Source organism: Schistocerca americana, chromosome X (genome assembly GCF_021461395.2).
Source record: "Schistocerca americana isolate TAMUIC-IGC-003095 chromosome X, iqSchAmer2.1, whole genome shotgun sequence".
NCBI classification, from domain to species: domain Eukaryota; kingdom Metazoa; phylum Arthropoda; class Insecta; order Orthoptera; family Acrididae; genus Schistocerca; species Schistocerca americana.
The window spans coordinates 439,052,163-439,072,812 of NC_060130.1; the positions used below are offsets into that span (position 1 = coordinate 439,052,163).

At 41.3% G+C, this 20,650-nt stretch overlaps 1 protein-coding gene across 5 annotated transcripts in view; it reads right to left on the reverse strand.

Annotated features, from left to right (window-relative positions):
* LOC124555813 (histone-lysine N-methyltransferase EHMT2) overlaps window positions 1-20,650 on the reverse strand; it is a 280,266-nt gene that overhangs the window by 193,467 nt on the left and 66,149 nt on the right. For all 5 annotated transcript variants that reach the window (XR_006968595.1, XR_006968596.1, XM_047129879.1 and 2 more), the window contains one exon: window positions 438-704. Coding sequence is in view for 3 of the 5 variants with exons in the window: in XM_047129879.1 (XP_046985835.1) it covers window positions 438-704 (267 nt within the window). In the remaining 2 variants the exon portion in view is untranslated. The remainder of the gene's footprint in view (window positions 1-437; window positions 705-20,650) is intronic.

Genomic DNA, 20,650 nt, shown 5'->3' on the forward strand with positions numbered 1-20,650 from the left:
AAATTTTATCATCATCATCTCTAAATCATTGAATGGCATTGGGTCTCTCCTCAGACCGTTCAGTCGGCGATAATTTTTTTCAGCATAAATCAGTTCCGCACTAACGCATTAGCACATCTCTCAAGTTTCACTGCCATATAATAATTACATCCCAAATAGGATCTCTGTGAGTAGCTGTGCTTTAATTATAACCACACAGTACATAAATCACATAGCTAAAATTCTGTAAGACAGGTAGGCATGGGAACATGGAATGGTATGAATATATGCACCTGATAATGTGGATCGAAACCTCGAAAACTGAAGTAAAAAATTCAATTAATGCTATGAAAAGTGGTCGTTAATTTTTTAGTTATACAAAACTAGCATGCGCAAACAATTATTAAATGCAGTGCTCATGTTTTGAAATATTTATTTGGATTTGCTGTTTAGCTAACCTGTGTACAGAAAATACCACATCCAGGGCAACACATGTGCCTCAACAGGCGCTGCTTGTGTACTTCACACAAAAGAACAAAGGGACAGCGGACTCCAGCACGTCTCAGGCAAACATTCTTCACTTGAACGACTTCTGCACATCCAATCACGTGTTCATCAAGTGCATCCATTGCTTGGCAATACATTACAGAAGTCTTCTGTGACTGTATTGCCGCATACAGTGATGTTGACTTTTGACAGTAACACAGAATTCCATCAGCTGTTCCCTACAAATTGACATAACAAAGTAATATCTGTAGTAAATAAAAGAAGCAGCAAGAATTGTTTTGTTACACATCACATAAACTTAGACACACAAACAAGAAAATTGTTATAATTTGAATAGGGAAGTCTTGCAGATCTTATCAAACACTATCACTATGTGTATCATTTACTATGGCATTTCCATATAATAATCTGGTCAGGCATAGTAAATCACCTGTTTGCAACAGATATCTCAAAGTATTTTATAATGCAATAGGAGTTTAAAAACTGGAGGTTCTTTGCCAACTACCTGACAACATAATATGTAAAATGTACTTGGAAAATCTGAACTACAGAAAATGTGATAATGGAAGGTTCTAGTGGAATGTAAATAATCGAAGGTGTAATGTTAGGATTTGTTGACTGACTGACAGGCACTTAACAAGACTGAAAATGTTGCTTAATTTTCAGATGAAGCTCCTCTTCAAGGGGTAGGATGGTTGGAGTGAAGGGTGACAATGACTGGGAAGGAGAAGCAGCATTTCCCATTTCCTGACCAAGCTTATCTTTAACTGTCAGCTGTCACTGATGGAGGTAAAAGAGCCATTCTCTCATGTCCACATACTTTGCACATAAAATATAGGCCAGTAAATACCTGAGAATCCATGCATGACTGTTGCTTTTCATTGTAGAAAGACATCTTCAAAACACTATGAAAAGCAATATCTATGAATACGGTGTTTAGCACAGTAGTGAAAATGAGGGCCAGGTTTTTCTTCATTTAACTGCAGATCAGACATTGTTCTTTGCAGATAAATAAGTGTGACACACAATTATGTGGCACTTGTTGCTAGATGACAATGTGGACAAATGGATTTTGAAGCTCTTCTGCTACATAATTTCTGAACCTGTTACCAAATAGTAATCACTACGTACATCCCATGATGATGTGGTTAAAGCTACATTACTCCAAACATTCTGCGAATTTCTCACTGGGTGTTTGATTTCCTTGATGTGTGGCAGAAAAGCAGTCTTTTCCAGCCAGATATGCTTTCGTTCAGTTATGCAATACAATCACTGGGTAATGAGGTCACTAAGACTCGTGCACATCAACTATCTTGCTTGTAGCCCTGGAAAATATTCTGAATGTCTGTGAAGTCTTACAAGCTGTTAACTGTGAAACTTGCATCATCTGCATATGTTTAGACAACTGTCTTAACCCAGCGAAAGGAAAGGCCCAGTAAGGTGGTGTGGATTTTCATTTGCAGCAGCTTCATTGCTAAAGTGTGTAAATAAAATGATGGATAGCAATCATTTCTGTTGCAGCACTCATCAAATGGCAATATATCGCACAAGGGAATCATTTACCTTCATCCAGATATAGGTTGCTTGGCTTTCTAAAATGTCAACAAAAGACTGGAAAAACACATGGTGTTCATAGTCATTGTTACATGTGCGTGTTCAATTTTTTGAGATTTGTTCTCAAAGCTTAAATAGTCAACTTCTATGGTGACCAGTCATACAGAAGTCACGTGAGCACGGTATCTGTAACCAGACAGAATATCTAGCACTGACCAACCTGCTACTGTACTTGCTTGGTTAGGCCATAGGATATGAGATTTGACATTTCCAAACATCTCAAAAATGGTTCAAATGGCTCTGAGCACTATGGGACTCAACTGCTAAGGTCATTAGTCACCTAGAACTTAGAACTAGTTAAACCTAACTAACCTAAGGACATCACAAACATCCATGCCCGAGGCAGGATTCGAACCTGCGACCGTAGCGGTCTTGCGGTTCCAGACTGCAGCGCCTTTAACTGCACGGCCACTTCGGCCGGCCGGACATCTCATTCAGTAGGTGTGTGTAGATATTTAAGTCCATATTTAGAAGTGTGACTATTTATAATTTTCTTATACTGACAGAACATGCGCACTAGGTATCAAGACAGCACTTACAATATCCATTGTGGGTAAATTTTATCTTGTTAGAAGATTGGTACAAATTTCACTAAGTCCTTTTCTCAAAGTATGTCAAGTTTCCTATACAGTTCCACCAGTATCCCATCCATACAAGGTGACTTGGGGGTATATGCTGACCTTATCATTTACTACTGTGCTGGATAATAGTTCCTTCTCGTTTTGATTCTGCTACACTAATACTGTGTTCTCTCTCCCCTCCACCTGTTATCATTCATTTATTTTATGCAGTGTGAGTCCACATAAAGAAAATGAGGGATTGAATATGACTGAAAATGAATAAGGGATTGTATCGGTTAAAAACAGTCTTGGTTGCAATAAGCACTGATTTACTGTATGCCACATATGGACTGGAAGTATTTCTATGAGTAAGTGAATTTCTGTCTTTGCCCCTAAATGTTATTTGCTCATCCTGAAAGGATTTTATTATTACATCTTTTGCTTGTATGTATTCCTTTGTCATATGATAGATTAACACTAGGTGCTAAAATTTAATCCCTTGACCAAGTAGCAATTGGAGCTGACAATGTTTGCCTTATATGATATCATGGTTTGGTATTTCTTACGCTTGCCACTTTAGCATCTCTTACATTTGTCGTAACATTTAAAAAGAGAAAAAAAAATCCTCAGTGCTTTTCATCCAGCCAGCTACAACTTTCGCACATTTTCGATAAGTGTGTAATTTTGGGCTCTGCTTGAAGAAGCCACATGCAGTGCCAGTGCAACAGAACATCAATTTTTACTTGTATATCCTTTGGGATATCATAGTTAAGGCATTAAGGACCATATACCCAGAATACCTTTTTATTCCAGAGGTAATGACACAATTTTGTTTTTTATTTGTCTAAGAAACAGGTAACAGCTTATCATCTGAGTTGATACCATAATTTTCCACTTAAAAGTCGTTATCATACGAATGATACCAAGCCTTGTTAAAAATATGGCTTTAAAATTTTATGTTTTAATCTCAGGAAGGGATTTCAGGTAATCGCAGCAGAATATCATGTTATGGCTACTACTTCATGAAAGTGCTGAGACGACCCAACTCAAACTGGAAATATGCAGAACTTGACATACTGCCATGAGCTGTACTGCATGCAATGTGAAGTAACAGTTGGAGTCACTGGCTGGTGTGTTGCAGGTCACTAGTTCACATCCAACTATCAGCAACAATTTGTTATTTAGTATTTATCATTTCTGGAAGGTTCTCCAAATTTTTAAGTTTGTAATGTTTGTATATTCTGGAATATTTGGTGTTTGTACAAATAGCAGCACTCTCCACCCAGGAGTTCAGTTCTGTTTTGTCTGTGCACAGTGTGCAGGGCTATGAACTGTTCTTCCTTGCTGATCCTGCTTTCGGATTTGGACTATTTTGGTTACAACATGTCATTGTTTTGTGGAGATGCCAGGTACTTCAAAACATCTACAGCACCGTGGCTCCAATTAGGCAAAGTAAAAGTTGTCGCCTCAAGGCACAGGAACCGCAATACAAACAGTTCATCATTCCCAAAGTCCGTATATTCAGGAAATCAATAGATTCCAAAACAGCAGCAAGTTGACTGCACATCAGCCATACATCAGTGTTTATACAGGGACACTGGTCAGGACCCAATGAAATAACAAAGGATTCAACCAAGTTACCAAATACAACAGGAAGGGTGATGACGTGTTTGGTAAATGCGTACTTTTACTCTGATCTCACAGCCCAGCAGTGGTTTGAGAACAATGAGGAGAAGCCCAATAACTGGGACAAATTCTAGGCTGAATTGCAGAAAGCATGTGGTGACAATCAGCGGCAAGTCCACTTAGCAGAAAAGCAATTTAGGAACAGGGCTTAATATCACTGCGAAACAACACAGGCTTATGTAAAAGAATGTTCTGGCCTTAGGCCAAACTGTGACTCCAAATATAACAGAAGCCAACAAAATCTTGCATTTAATGAACGGAATCATAGAAGAGATGTACCAAGCTCTTCTGATAAAGGATGTCACAACAACTGAGGAACTCATCATGTGGTACCAGTGCACCAAGGTAATGCAACAGAAAAGAGCTGGTCAGAAGAAGTGTGACCAACTCCTGAATGTTATCCCTGTGGAATAACACTGTGACCCACCTCTCTCCTATGTCAGGTCTACAACAATTTATGGCAGCTGCAATTGTTGGACCAAGTAAGAAAGAAATCACAATCACAAATGTTGATCCCATATGTCAGGAGGTAATGAAGAATGTCGAAGAGCTGTATCCATCTTTACACCAATCTCTACCACCAGTCAAAGACACAGGGAAGAATGGACTCTGCCATTTTGGACTTACACCACAGCCATCAAATGACAACCCAGAATTTGACCAACACAGGTGCAATAAACTCCCAGCCAAATGTAACGACCCACAGAAGAGCAGACATTTGGAGAACGGAAGACAACGTCCAGTATGTTTCCACTATGGACACCACTGACATACTGTAAACCACTGTAAAAAAAGACGACGAGTGTTCGCCAACTAAGAAGCCACAACACATCAATCGTCACAACAGTTCTATTCAAGCCAGCCAACTGCGAAACACTGTAGTTGAACTGTGGGATGAATCCCTTTGCCATACTCTGGATGAGATCGCTTACCTACATGCTATAGCAGTTCTCCATTGCCATACAGGGGTAGCAACTGCTCACCTAACCATCAAATTCAGAAGAACTAAGTGAGGTAACCGTCTATGAAAGTGAGGCTGCCACAGACAAAAATCTTCCATAGATGACAGACACCAATATCTCCAGAAATCTCATTACCATCATCATCAATTGCCAAGCAATCCAGACGCCAGAGAACAGAAACTGAGTGTGTACAAGTCTAACGCTGAGGGTTGCAGACACTAGAAATAAAGTAGCTGCTGTTACGTCAGTGCTATACTGGCTTCTTTCCTTCCCACTGTAGATCCACAAGTATGACAAGTCAGAGAACAGTGGTGCTGCAGTCACTTCCTATTCATCAACTCGTTCTCTCTTGCTGAAGCATGCAGGAGTGTAAGGCTAATTGTGACGTAGTACAGACATTGAATGCACAATCTTGCTGTTCTAAAGTAGCACTGATAGGACAAAACTGACCAATTGTCAGGAAGAAATGGCTTCTAACGAAGCTGTGTTTTGTGAGACTGTGGAAGATGTAAGCCAAAAATTAAGTGATGCAATGTATACAACTACAAATGAGCTCCATTAGAGGAATAATTGTGGAATAAGTCTGATGATGTAAGTTCACACCTCGGATGAAAAACATACAAATTTCGTCCAATGAAAACTAAGTGGTTGTATTCTTGTTTAGTTCATCTAGATCCTGGTTGGTTGTTGGGGAAGGAGACCAGACAGCGAGGTCATCGGTCTCATCGGATTAGGGAAGGACGGGGAAGGAAGTCGGCCGTGTCCTTTGAAAGGAAACATCCCGGCATTTGCCTGGAGCGATTTAGGGAAATCACAGAAAACCTAAATCAGGATGGCTGGACGCAGGATTGAACCGTCATCCTCCCGAATGCGAGTCCAGTGTCTAACCACTGCGCCACCTCGCTCGGTTAAAAAAAAAAAAAAAAAAAAAAAAAAAAAAAAAAAAAAAAAAAAAAAAAAAAAGTATGACCTGCACACAGAGCAACATAGCACAAGAAATCCCTTCATTTGCTAAAAGGTACTGTATGGGCTGCTATGTCCAAAAGGCACCAAGCTGAGTACTCTTTCGGTCGTAGCAACTTACACTTATGGGCCAGCAGTGAGTTGTGTAGCATATCATTGATTTCTGTAACTTTCTCAAGGCCTGTTGTAAATTTAATTTAGTAATTGACCGCCAGTTATAGAATAATCATCTCCACATTCTATTTTCTTGTACTGTCATCACAGATTCGGTAAAGTGTTGAAAGTGTGTGTATGTCAACATAATTGTAAGATATTCTTTAAATAGAGATTAAGTAAAAAAATTACAGTAGTCTTAGAAAAAGTTTTATACATATACATACAGGGTGGGCCATTAGTTAGATGTCACTAACAATCTTTATACTTCGTCTTGCCCAGACTTGGGGTAGTCAGTTGTGAACTTGGCTACTGTGTAGAACTTTAGAACTTTAAGTCAGTTGATACTAGCAATTTGAGGTTATGTTCTCTGTTATATGAGAAACAATCAACAGAAAGTCATGAAAAATCCGCCTCGATTGCACAAACTACCTGGTGTTTACCTAGGTTTCAGTGTGGGTAACCACGCCTTCTTCAGAACAAATATAAAACAGCTTGCCTAAATAGGCATAGTCAAAGGCTAAAATCAATACCTACAGCAGCAAGACCCCATAAAAATTTTTTACAAATACACGGTACATATGTACGAAGTCAATAATATTACTTATCTCAACCCTGTGTGTGCTGCCTCGTCCCAGCCGACATACAATGGTCACAGGCTCTCCACCGAACTGAAGCACCGCAGGCTGCTCACATGTGCGGCTATCGAAAGCACTGCGCATGCGTGCAGCCAGGAAACGATCTTCTTACGCATGTGAGCGGGATTACTAAATTAACACGGATCGGGACCTAGCTGATTGCCAAAAGTTGTCGCACAAATAGCAATTGAACAAATGATAAAAGCGATGATGCAGGAATTAAGACACATTTAATAGCAACGCACGACAAACTTTGTGCACGGATGGTAAATCAGCCACAAGCTAATATGGAGGCCCTAGAATTAGGTAGAAATAACAACTAAACCAAAAAGATAGCTATGCTAAGGACGTTATTGTTAATGGATAAAACCGCACTAATAATATCTGCAGCAGAAACAACCATAGTCACTACATTGCCATAATACTAGCGGCCGAAGAAAATACAAATGGTGTTCTTCTTGGCCAACCAAACCCTCAACACAGTAGGAGGGCAAACGTACCGAATTGGGGGGAGGGGAGGGGGGGGGGGGGGGGCGGGCTATTAAATATGTCTTAATTCCCACATCATCGCTTTTATCATTTGCTCAATTGCTATTTGTGCGACAACTTTTGGCAATCAGTTAGGTCCCGATCCGTGTTAACTTTGTAATCCTGCTCCCATGCATAAGAAGAGCGTTTCCTGGCTGTGCGCATGCAAAGTGATTTTGATAGCCGCGCATGTGAGCAGCCTGCGATGCCTCAGTTCGGTGAACAGCCTGTGACCATTGTATGTCGGTTGGGGCGAGGCAGCACACACAGGGTTGAAATAAGTAATATTATTGACTTGGTACATATGTATCGTGTATTTGTAAAAAAAATTTATGGGGTCTTGCTGCTGTAGGTGTTGATTTCAGCCTTTGACTATGCCTATTTAGGCAAGCTGTCTTATATTTGTTCTGAAGAAGGCGTGGTTACCCACGCTGAAACCTAGGGAAACACCAGGTAGTTTGTGCAATCGAGGCAGATTTTTCATAATTATTTCGATACTTATGATTGCTGATGCGCTGCAATGCTGAAAGTTCTCAACAGAAAGTTAACTACAGAACAGCACACATTTGTTTGCAAGCCTGGTAGAAATAATTATAACTCCAATGATGTTCATGATTTGTTTGTGGAATATTTTCCAAACATCCGACCTCCACACTGACCAGATATCTGCAAATCAAATTTCAGATTTGAAGAGGCTGTGCCAGTAGTGGAGCTCTCTCATCCAGGTGGGTCAAAGTTTGTTGCAACAGGAGAGAATCTTAAAGTAATCACACAATGTTCTGTGCAATCACAGATTGAATCTCAATGAAAAGCATCAGAGTAGTATGGAATAGCAAGAACAAGCCTACAAAGGATTCAGCAAAAGCTGAAATTCAGACTATGTAGGCCTACTAGAGGGAGCTGTAAGAGGAAGACAAAAGATTGGGATACATCCAGCAAATAATTGAGGATTTAGGTTGCAAGTGCTACTCTGAGTTAAAAAGGTTGGCACAAGAGATGAATTTGTGGCAGGCCACATCAAACTAGTCAAAATACTCGACTCTGTAGACAAAGTTAAATTCTGCTGGAGTAAGTGTGTGGGTAGGGATATTCAGTGGTGAGCTAATCATGTCTTATTTTTTTAATGGAACTGGCAGTGCCATAAATTGCCTAGATATGTCTCAAGAAGTGTTGTTAGAACTGGAAAATGGTCCCCATTTTTAACGTCTGCAGTCAGTTAATGTAAAGCTGATATGGCAATAATTTGGAGCACCCCACATTATGGAATTATTGTGAGAGAATTCCTAAACAGAAGCTTTGATGAATGGTTTGGCACACACGGTACTATTAAATGGCATCAATGATCCCCAGATATCACAACCATGGATTTTTCAGTCTGGGGTAGACTAAAAGATTATGTTTACTCCATCAAGATTCTTGGTAATTAACATCTGAAAGAACAAATCCAATCAGAATTTTCAAACACAATCCTTCGATTTTGTTGTTTTAACACAATGTAGTATAATGTTACTCATGTATGGGACTTCTTGTGTGCATCACAAGTCATGAACTGCAGACGTTCAGAACTCCAGATTGACAAAGCTATTCTAACCAGCATATACGTGGTATCTCAAAAGAAAGTTTATATTTGGCGTGTCAAAATAAAATAGAGGTTGAAGTCTATCAACAAAATCTTTATTTATTATTGAAATCTACAGTTTAGAAATTTACTTCCTAAAAGTAATGTCATTTAAATGCAATTCAACATGCCTATGACACTCGTTTAGGCAATGAACAAAATTTTGCACGGTGGTTGGCATGTAGACACTGGGATGGCTGCCACTTTGCTAGGGATATTTTCTTTTTATTGCTCCAGAGAAGTCAGGTTACTGGTATACACTTTAGATTTGACATATCCCCACAAGAAAAAAATCCATGGGGCTCAAATCTGGACTGCACGACGGCCGATTTATGTCATCCCTCCTGGAGATCAATTTTCCAGGGAAAATTTCATTACCTTGCAGTAAAAACACATTGAACCTGTGTGCTGCGGCTTCGTCTTGCTAAAACAATGTTCTTTGGTTATAACCAGCAAATTTTGCAATTCAGACATTACAAAGCCATAATCACATGGTGTGCCGAATTCACAGTAACTCTTGTCCTAAAACAAAAGTACGTGCCAACTATTTCTCGAGATGATATAGCAGCCCATAGCAAATGAAGAGATTTCTTGTGCTTCTGTTTAGGATTTGTTGCACTTCAGTAGTGGCAATTTTACATACTGATATGACTGTTAAGGTGAAAATGAGCCTCATCAGAAAACTAGATGATGATAAATGTAGGGCACTCAGTCGCAACAGTCACAAACTGCAGCCTATGTCAGGCATCCTAAGGCTTTAATTCTTGTTCAAACTGGATTTTTCACATGACTCAGTACCTAACATAATGATACTTCCTTCCCTTGATGTAATGTGTGAAGTGTTTCCTGTATGTTTTGAACCAGCTGGTCTGCTGGTTACATTTGCTGAATGGTCTGTATGGCACTTAGAAAATCAGAGCAAACCAGAAGGTTATTCTATCAATACCACTTCATATGCTCCAGTACCTTTAGTGTTGCACAGAGTTCTGCATCAAAGACTGTAAATTTGTCTAGAAGTCAAATCCTCAAGACACTAAGTAGCCGACAGTATGGCCCTGCTTAGACACACCAGAGCAAATAACTGTTTAATTTCAGTGCCCATCTAAAACTTGTAAAAGGCCTGTTTACAAATAAAATATAGTGTTCAAGATACCTTTCACTGTGTAAAATTTAAAAGCAGCCTTGGCCGCACAGCTAATCACGGATGGTACTTGCTCCAACCCTGTGTAAAAACATTCACATCTAAGCTCTGCAAGGTGCTTCTTTAGTCTAATCCCAAATGGTCTTGTTCTTTCATGATTTACAAACATTTGTTCTGCTGATGGTCTGACAAGAAGATTAAAAGCCAGAAACTAAGGACCTTTTATGCACGCCAGACTTCGAGGAACATGGTAAGAGGCAGTTCCCCTGCGTCACTAGAAGCTAGGTACAGGGCTTGTCCTTAAGGCTCCTTCCGTCATTCTAATTCCCCCTCGTGAACAGCATCCCATCCTTTAACTAGCATGGTTGAGAGGAACATAAGCAATACAGCCACAGGTCAGCCACAACTGATCAAAGGCTCTTTAAAACACAAACAAGGGGGATTGCCATTATCTGTCACTTAAGCATTTTAAGATGTGTAGAGCCTTTAGAGTGACTGCTGCTCTGAGATACTTCATACGTGTAAACCAGTTGAGTTTCTCATTGAAGATAAGGCCAGGAATTTTAATGATCCCTTAAAACTAAGAGTGGTGTCCCCTAGCTTCATTTCACGTCTCGAACAATCGTCTCAAGATAAGAGGATGAACAAAAAAATTTCCACAAAAGAAAGTGCTGGACAGGACCACTAACTGTGGACACCATGCTGTTGATGGCTACTGCAGAAAGAGTAAAACTTATGATCTCCTGAGTGACACCATTCTCCTGAGTATGTCGGAATGCACTGCTAACTCTGAACCTAAAGAACCATCTTTAAAGACAATCCTAGAAATTCCATTCATACATTTGTCAGACTATATTGTACTTCCAGGCAGTGTCACAAGTCTTTTCAATATAAAAATATATCCTATCAAGAACCCCTATGCAAGAAAGTCTCATGTATCACTACCTTGAGGAGTATCAGTGTGTCAAAAGATAAGTGGTACTGACAGAAACCACAGTGAAGGTGAGTGAAGAGTTATCTTGTTCCCATAACCAATACTAAGCGGGTGTTGATTATTCACTCAAATGTCTTCCCTATACAACTGGTGACTGCTATACTGCAATAACTAATTGGTCTGATACAATCTCTCTCAATTTTTAGGACAGGGGTCACAATTGTTTCATTCCAAGAATAAGAGTATTGTCTCTCAAACTAAATTATGTTAAACAGCATGAAAAGGTATTATTTTGATTCATTATTCATATGTTACAACTTATCACAGTACATTTTGTCTGGCCCTGGTGTTGTATGACTAACCACAGCCGACCGTGTCCTTTGAGCTAATTCCCATCTGCACTGGAATGTAGCATCCTGACACACATAGGATGCAATTGGCTCCAAGTATGTCACCATTGTCTAGGCCACAGCGTCTGATTTTGTGATTGGAGCACCACTGTCTTTTAATGATACAGCAGTAGATGTAATACTATTTACATTTAGCCGTTTTATAGACCCCCTTACATTTTGTGTAAGCACACTGAGCTTTTGGCTGAGCAATGCAAAAGGTAGTAAGATGAGCAATGCAAAAGGTAGTAAGATTATCAGTAGATGCAAGTGGTGGAACTTTCTCAGTGCCACCAGTCTGTTCCTAATGGTTAAATGGCACTCCTTGCTTCACCATCAGACGGGCCGTCTACCAGGTTTAACATGCAACTTTCGAATAGATTGTTGGCATACAGTCAGGTTGGTGTAAAGTGTTCAGCTGTCTCTTTCAAGATCCATTCAGGTGGCTTGGTGGCAGGTACTAATGTATCTTGCAAGTGAATCCAAATGGAAAAACTGTGACTATAGGGCACGTTCTCTGACCCTTCTCCATGTACATCACCTATTGAAGAATTCAAGTGTCAGGTCAGCGTCTGAGAATGTAAGTTTGCAGTATTTAAGTGCTATGTAGAATCATTCTGCAAGTGATACATAGAGGTCTCTGAGGGATAGAAAACGAAGGGGGAGTTTGCATATAAGGTCATCAATGGTCTCGTTATCTACAGGTTCGTAAGGTGGTTGATACAGGGACAGCACCATTATTCTTAATGATACATAAATATGAACAGCTACTGCTTGGAGGTGGGTGGTGAGGGTAAACAGTGCAAAACAGCATATTTCGGCAACAAATACCGCCACTCCATCATTACCCTGGTCATGACCTGCATCATCCTTCCTGTGCTGGTGTAAGCTGGTACCAGCACTCCGATTAGCAAAGAGGCTGTGAGAAGATCGACAGTAGGCACCAGAGAAAGCGAGCCTATCAGGAGAGAGGCCAACGACAGACTCGCACAAAACACACCGCCAACACCCTCTCGACCACTTGTATTTAGATCGCCGCCACGGACCGGAGCTCCCAGTCAGCCATCAGTAAGTCAACAAGTCGAGTCATCAGTTGCAGCCCAGTGGGAGTCGCAGTCGTAATTAGGTCAGTCTCTACCTCAGAGTCAGTCAGTACCTAGCGACCAGTGCAGTGTACATAGCGGACTTGTACTTCACCAGCAGTGTGGCTAACATATTAAGGAAGAGCTTGTACCACAAGTAGCTTCAAGCTAAGTAATTTCTTATTCTTATGAATAAAGAACTCTGTTAATACATGCACAAAGTTGTGTTACAGAAAGAGGATACTGGCCACCAAACAACATCCTCTCCTTGCTTCCCATGGTACAAGCCTACAGTGACAACAAGACGACACATAAACTGGTGACCAGTATAATTCAGTGCAGATTTTGCTTGCTTCTCTTGTGTTGTAGCTTGCAGGGGCGCTCATTTCTATTTGCTAATGTGTTGTTGTGTTCTTGCATATATTCCAGGAAGGGAGCCATAGAACTAATCAAATTTCTCTTTTCAGAGGCTTTGCTTGCTTTTTGCTATAACATATTTGTGTAAACCATGGCTACCCCACCCTCTGCCACCACGCTTCAGCCACAGACGACCAATGTGATGGATCTAACACAAGCTTTCCAGTTTCAGAATCAACAAACTGCTGCCCTGCTAATGACAATACAACAACTACTGGCTGCACAAGCAGCATCAGCTGCACAAAAGGTGAGCCGATCAACCCAACACATGCCGCCGACCAGCATACCTACGTTCCGGCAATTTAACAACACAGACGAGGAATGGCTCAAATACTTGACACAGTTCCAAGTACATTGTGAAGTTCATCAAGTTAAAGGTATTGTAAAGCCACAATACTTTCTTTTGACTGTGGGGTCCCCAGTGTACAGGTTAATACAAAGACTATACCCAACTGTGTCTCCCAACGAACTCAGCTATGATGAAGTAATTGCTGCATTAACTCAGTACTATGACCAGCAAGTTCAAGTATCTGCAGCCAGACAGCCAGATATCAGTTCTTTTACTTGCAGAAAAAGCCAGAACAGACGTACAATCAGTGATACACAGAATTAGTGGGCATGATTAGGAAGTGCAAATTGAAGTGTAGTAGTGGAAACTTTTACAGCGACTTAATGATTAGGGATGCAATAACATTCAATGTCTCAGATAGTAGAATACTGGAACAGATCTTAAATTACTCTGTTCCATCACTTCCCCAAGTGCTGCAAACATTAGAGCAATATGATTTGGGCGCTGTAGCTGCCTACAAGTTTGAGCAGGCCCCAATTTGTTGGGTCTAACCGCCCCTTACTCATGACCACCCCAAGCAGCCACAACAATGAGCACATACACAGCCACACAGACAGCCACGTAGACATGTAAACAGACCTGTGAACTTAGTGAAGTCTTGCCCTAGATGTTCTGCTTGCCATACATAAAAGACAGGACTGCCCATCACTTAACACAACATGTTACACATGTGGAAAATAAAGGCCATGTCCAAGTATTTTGTTTGCAATAGCACAAAGACGCCAAAAATAAGATTAAGATTGTGCCTCCTTCTTGCCATAGTGCTGTGCAACAACATTCTAACAAACTATTAGTCTCATTACAGATTGCTGGCTGTTGTGTGAACTTCTAGTTAGACACAGGTGCCTCAGTAACTTTCCTTAATCGTGCCACGTACGAACAGTTAGGCTCACCACACTTTTCTAAATCTAGTAAACACCTCACTGCTTACAATGGACAGGAAATTCCAGTGCTTGGACAGTGTAGTTTGCCTGCCACTTACAAATCCCAAACTAGAACAGTTAATTTTTCTGTGTTGAAATCAAGACACAGTGAGAACATTTTCAGTTTAGACGGCTTTGATTTGTTTGGCCTTAGCATCCAAGACAATGTATTTTCCACACCAGCTTTTGCACCAAAAGACAGCGTAGACAGCTTGCTTAAAGAATTTCCTGAGCTATTTTCAAAGGAATGGGAAAAGCTAATAACTTTGTAACAAACACATTTTACATTGAAAGACAATGCACAGCCTAAGTTGTACCAGTCCCGCCCCACTCCAATTTCTTTAAGAGACAAAGCAGCCAGTAAATTGAAATAACTGAAAGATAACTGTGTAATTGCTCCCATTCAAGCTAGTCAATGGGCAAGCCCTCTCGTTTTGTTGCCTAAGCCTTCTGGCCGCATACACACTTGAGCTGCATGATGCCTATTTGCAAATTCCGTTGGATGAAGAATCACAGAAAGTATTTGTGGCACACACACACACACACACACACACACACACACACACACACACTTTGGACTGTTTAGATATTTGCATTTGCCCTTCAGCAGCGCTTCCGCACCCGCCATTTTTCAGTGTTACTTGGAACAGCTGCCTGCAAAAGTGTCATTTTGTTCAAACTACCTTGATGATATTGTCGTCTCAGGTCATACACCAGGGGAACACATTGCCAATTTGCATACTCTTTTTTGAGTGCTGTCAGAAGCAGGAAACAAGTGTCGACTCGGAAAGTGTGGCTTTTTTTCAAAATGAACTACAGTACTTAGGTCATGTGATAAACAGTCAGGATGTGCACACCGTCTAATCTCATTTGCTTGCAATCCGTGTTCTGCTTGCTCCTTTTGAAATGGCTCTGAGCACTATGGGACTCAACTGCTGTGGTTATCAGTCCCCTAGAACTTAGAACTACTTAAACCTAACTAACCTAAGGACATCACACACATACATGCCCGAGGCAGGATTCGAACCTGCGACCATAGCAGTCGCACGGTTCCGGACTGCGCGCCTAGAACCACGAGACCACCACGGCCGGCTTGCTTGTTCCTTGCAACGTGTCTGAACTGCAATCAGTACTAGGCAAGATGGCGTACTAAATTCGGTTCATACCGAATGCCGTTCAGATCATAGCTTCATTGCATCGCTTGCATCAGAAAAATGTGCCTTTTGTGTAGACCAAAGATTGTCAAGATGCATTTCAGAAACTCAAAAATGCCTTGCTCAATGACAGATGTTTAGTGCATTTTGACCCTGCCAAGCCAGCAGTTCTGCAACTCGAAGCTTCTTCCTACAGAATCGGCGCTGTGCTTTCACACAGAATTGGAGCACAAGACAGACCTATTGCTTTCTGCCTCACAGTTGTTAACGCAAACTCAGTGCAATTATTCTCAAATAGAAGCAGAGGCACTCGTTATTGTGAATGGTGTGACCAAATTCCGTCACTATTTGTGTGGTTGAAAGTTCTATTTAGTGACAGATCACAAGCCTTTGCAGTCCTTGTTTCATCCGTCAAAGCCGGTTCCTACATGCGCTGCTCAAAAATTGCAACACTGGGCTTTGTTGCTTTCGCAGTGTCAGTATGAAATTATGTACAGACCTACGGCAAAGCATAGCAATGCAGGTGCTCTGTCTTGCTTTCCAATTGGCCAAGACTCTGATTTAGACGCATCTGCCCCATCTTCCAGCCAAATCAATGTAGAACTCTGATTGCTGGAATATTTTCCCTTACACTACAGAAAAATAGCACAGGCTATGGAAGCAGATCCAGATCTCAAGATTTTGTTGCATTATATTCACACATCTTGGCCTTGCTTGTTGAACAGCATCCAGAACTCAGTTGTGCGCCAATATTTTGCACGCTGGCATAGCCTTTCAGTTCAACAGGGTGTGATTCTAGTTCAAAATGACAGTAGACAATTGCGTGTGCTTAATCCCGAAGTGTTGCAAAAGGATGTGTTGCAATTGCTCCATCAAGGACATTGGGGAATTGTTCACACTAAACAGTTAGCGTGATGGCACTGTAATTGGCAGGACATGGATGCCCACATTGAACAGATGATGTCACAGTGTCGTGCATGCACAGAAATCCAATCCACTCCGCCACAGACATTCTCATCTAAGACTAAGACTCAATCGCCATGGACATGAGTGCACACAGACCTTGCAGGACCATTTTGGAACACTTGTTGGCTCATAGTGGTAGACTCTTTGACCAAGTTTCCATTTGCAGTGCCTATGAACTCTACCATGTCACATAGCACCATTCAAGTGTTGTCCACCATATTTTGCATACAAGGTTTGCCAGAAGTACTTATGGCAGAAAATGGCCACAGTTCACTTCACGTGACTTTGAACAGTTTTGTGAACGAAATGGAATTCGTCATCTAACAAGTGCCGAGTTTCATCCGCAGTCCAACGGAGAAGGGGAACGCTTCATACACACTTTTAAGCAACAGATGGACAAACTCTGCACCACCCGTACATGGGAACAGGAGCTGCAACTCTTTCTTGCCTCCTATCACTCCCACCCACACGACAGACCAACGGTGAAACTTCTGCATCGCCACCGCCATCGGACTCTGCTACACTTGCTACATCCACCGCAGCATCCAGTGCCGCCAATGGTCTGTAATTATCACTTTGCACTGTGTGATTTTGTTCTTTTCAGGGTTTATGGCAACTGTAGGCACTGGTAAAGAGGCGTGATCCAGAAACGTATTGGCTCTTATATGTATTTGATTCCAGGTCCTGAAAGTTTGCAGTGCTACCACCAGAACGAAATACACACGTCAATTGCCCTGTTATTCTACTGCTTTTCATCCCCCAGATTCGTGGCCTCATGAGACCGCGCAGCCTTCGCAGCTGCCCGCTGATGCCATCTCCAGGGCACTCCAAGCACACGCCCTCAGGCCTGGACGTGTGCCCTGGCAGCAGTTTTCCAGGGGGATATTCCCGTTGCCTTGCAAGCCAGATGGCTGGGTAAGGTCGGGAGTACACCGCCCTCCATAGCTATGGCTCCCGGCTCATCTCCAGTTTTCTGCCCCCTCCCTGTTGGCATTCGCAGCCTCACTACACAACAACGAGGCCAACGACAGACTCTCAAGAAACGCACTGCCAACACCATCTCGACCGCCAGTATTTAGATTGTTGCCGCAGACCGGAGGGCCCTGTCCACCATCCAGTGAGTCAAGAAGTCGAGGCGTCAGTCACAGTCCAGTAGGAGTCGCAGTCACAATTAGCTCAGCCTCTAGCTCAGAGTCAGTCAGTACCTAGCGACCACAGTAGTGCACATAGCGGACTTGTACTTCACCAGCATTGTGGCTAACGTGGACTATCATGAAAGAGCTTGTACCACACCGAGTAGCTTAAAAATAAGTAATTTCTTATAATCATGAATAAATAACCCTGTTAATACATGTGTGCAGTTGTGTTACAGAAAAAGGGTACCGACCACCAAACACAACATCCTCTCGTTGTTTCTCATGGTACAAGCCTACAGTGACAGTGAGACAACACAAAACTTTCTGTGGATGGTATAGCCTTTAAAAGCAACAAAAGACTGTCTGAAGGTTTGAGCTGCATCTCATGTATGCATAGGCACAAGGACCTATCCTATGTTAAAAGCCTTGCTTCTGACATATTTTCTTGGACTGTTCACATTCCATGGGAGTATAGGTGCCATTCATTGCAGGGGTCTTTCACACTCTCTCTCTTTTCTGGTGAAATATACTGGACATAGAGTGGAGAATAGCACAACCTCCAATTTTGTCAACATATGTATCCAGTTCTATTTCTGCAGTGTTTCCATCGGTTAATAGCAACCTCCTTCTCTCTGATGGTTTCATATCAGATTTCTTTGGATTCTGACTGTTTCTGGGTGCAGATTTCACCTTTTGCTGTTGTGATGCAGGCACAGTAGTGTGGACATTATTGCTTAAATGTTTACATGTATATATGTTTGTGATAATATCTACTGCTTTCAAATGCTTGGCTACACTGACTTTGACCACAATTTCCCTCAGAGTGGTAGCATAGAAAGTTGAGAAAACAGAAAGGTGCAGGGATTCCCCCCTCCCACAGTATACAAAATTCTCTTGGTCACTTTAAATTCTTGAATCTTCATTTGTCCTAAATTCCTGCTTCAAAGAGGGTGCTAACCTGATCCGTTTGCACAGAACTCTTAAAATAAATGTGAGGACCCTGCTTCCTATGCATCTTTCCCGAATTTCCTGCATGTTAAACTGCCACTACACCCTACTGTGATGTGACCCTACCACTCTTGTTTATAATACCACATCGGACTGGATATAACATTTCTTACTTTCAGTCAAATAAATCTGACTTTGATGTGTTCTGGATGGAGAGGCAAATCCAATATTAAGATGAAAGTCACAGTCTTCTACAGCTCACCATTCACTCTATTCATCATGTTTCTAAGTTCTGTTACATCTTCCACTTTCCATCCTTTTTGCAGTTCAGCAGTGTCCATGTCTGTGACATCTCTTACAACTTAATGCCATCCTTAGTGAAGCATGAAGATGGTGTACTTTTCCATCGCTACAGCATATTGACCCAAAGTCCAAACGTGTGCTCACTTGGTAAGACGTAGTAGTTTCAACCAAAAGCACTCAGTTGCAAAGTCATTTTGTTGACTTTACAGTTCCAGCAATACTTTCTACTGTTTTGTTGACCTAGAAAGGAGACCTTCCTCAAAAGACTACCCTTCTCTCTGTTACAGTAGTGACATTCCATTCTAGCACTGATGTGCCCCATTAAAATTATTATGGTTCAATTTTTCTAATGAAATTCCAGGGAGACTATTACGTCGAGCCCTCTTAGTTGTGTAGGTGTCTGTGATCTCTAATGGCCTTCACATACTGTTTGCAGATTTCTTTGTTTGTTTGTGAGGTTCCAAGGTGTTCCCATAAACAGCTATGGATCTCCAGCATCCATCCACGCAGAACTTTACTTACCTGGGCAAGTCGAATACAAACTGAGATGTGGCAGTTTCTCCAGAGGTTGCCCACCAAAAGTCATCCATTCAATTGGTGTGGATTACACCTTGAGTTTGACAGTGGTGTGTGTGTGTGTGTGTGTGTGTGTGTGTGTGTGTGTGTATATATATATGCTTCAGTGATATATATATATATATCACTGAAGCACATCCAGAGTTTGCGGTAGCATAAGATTGGTAGTGTTTACCAACTCATGAACCCTGGGTTTGCCATGTCCATACTCAGCCAGCACTAGCTGAGCTCCTTGGGAAAGTATATAAGACCATCAGATGTTAGATTTGCAGCACTGAAGGGAAATAGTACTGCAAAGGCTCAGGGCCCGACATTTGCCAATCCTGGACTAACAAAAAACTTTAAGCTCCATGGGGGCTTTCTTATTGGGAAAGGCCACATAACACAGGTAACATTTAACTATTTAATTGTCTACATGATTGTTTTTGTTTCTGTATGAATGTAGCTAATAAAATTAGTATTTACTATGTTGTTCATATGTCAATTCCACAGAAAAATCTGAGACTTTCCTGCCTTTCTTTTATTCCCATGGGGTTTCTTTTGAGTTATGGTCTTGTTTTTGACATGCTAGTTACCAATAGTTAATTACTGTCACTCTAGTATCTGAATATTAGCTTTCACATGATTGTGGCTTTTGACTCCTTTCCTTATTCTCTCTCTCTCTCTCTCTCTCTCTCTCTCTCTCTCTCTCAATCCAAGGTTTTGAGAAGTTTTCATTTTCCATCAACAGGTGTACATCTCAAACCCTCTTCCTGTCATTCCCTTTCACCTTTTTAAAAGTTGTAGGCAATCTGCAAACACAGTTTCTTCTTGTTTTGTAACCACTAAGCAGATACACCTTTTTATCTGTAGTATTGTTCATGTTTATTTTTTGCCAAGGCACAAAGTTCTTAACATTAGTACTGACAGATAGCTATTTGAGTACACTTATTTTCAAGAACCTGCCACTGCATATTACATCTCATGGTTAATGTGATGGAGTTTAAGTAAGGATGGAAGAACATTCTCTGCTAGCCCCTGATCCACACCCATCTCTCTGCCCCAAGACCCTAACTTCACTCATCCTCTTAGCACACTGGACTCGCATTTGGGATAATGAAGATACCAACCCACATCCGTCCACC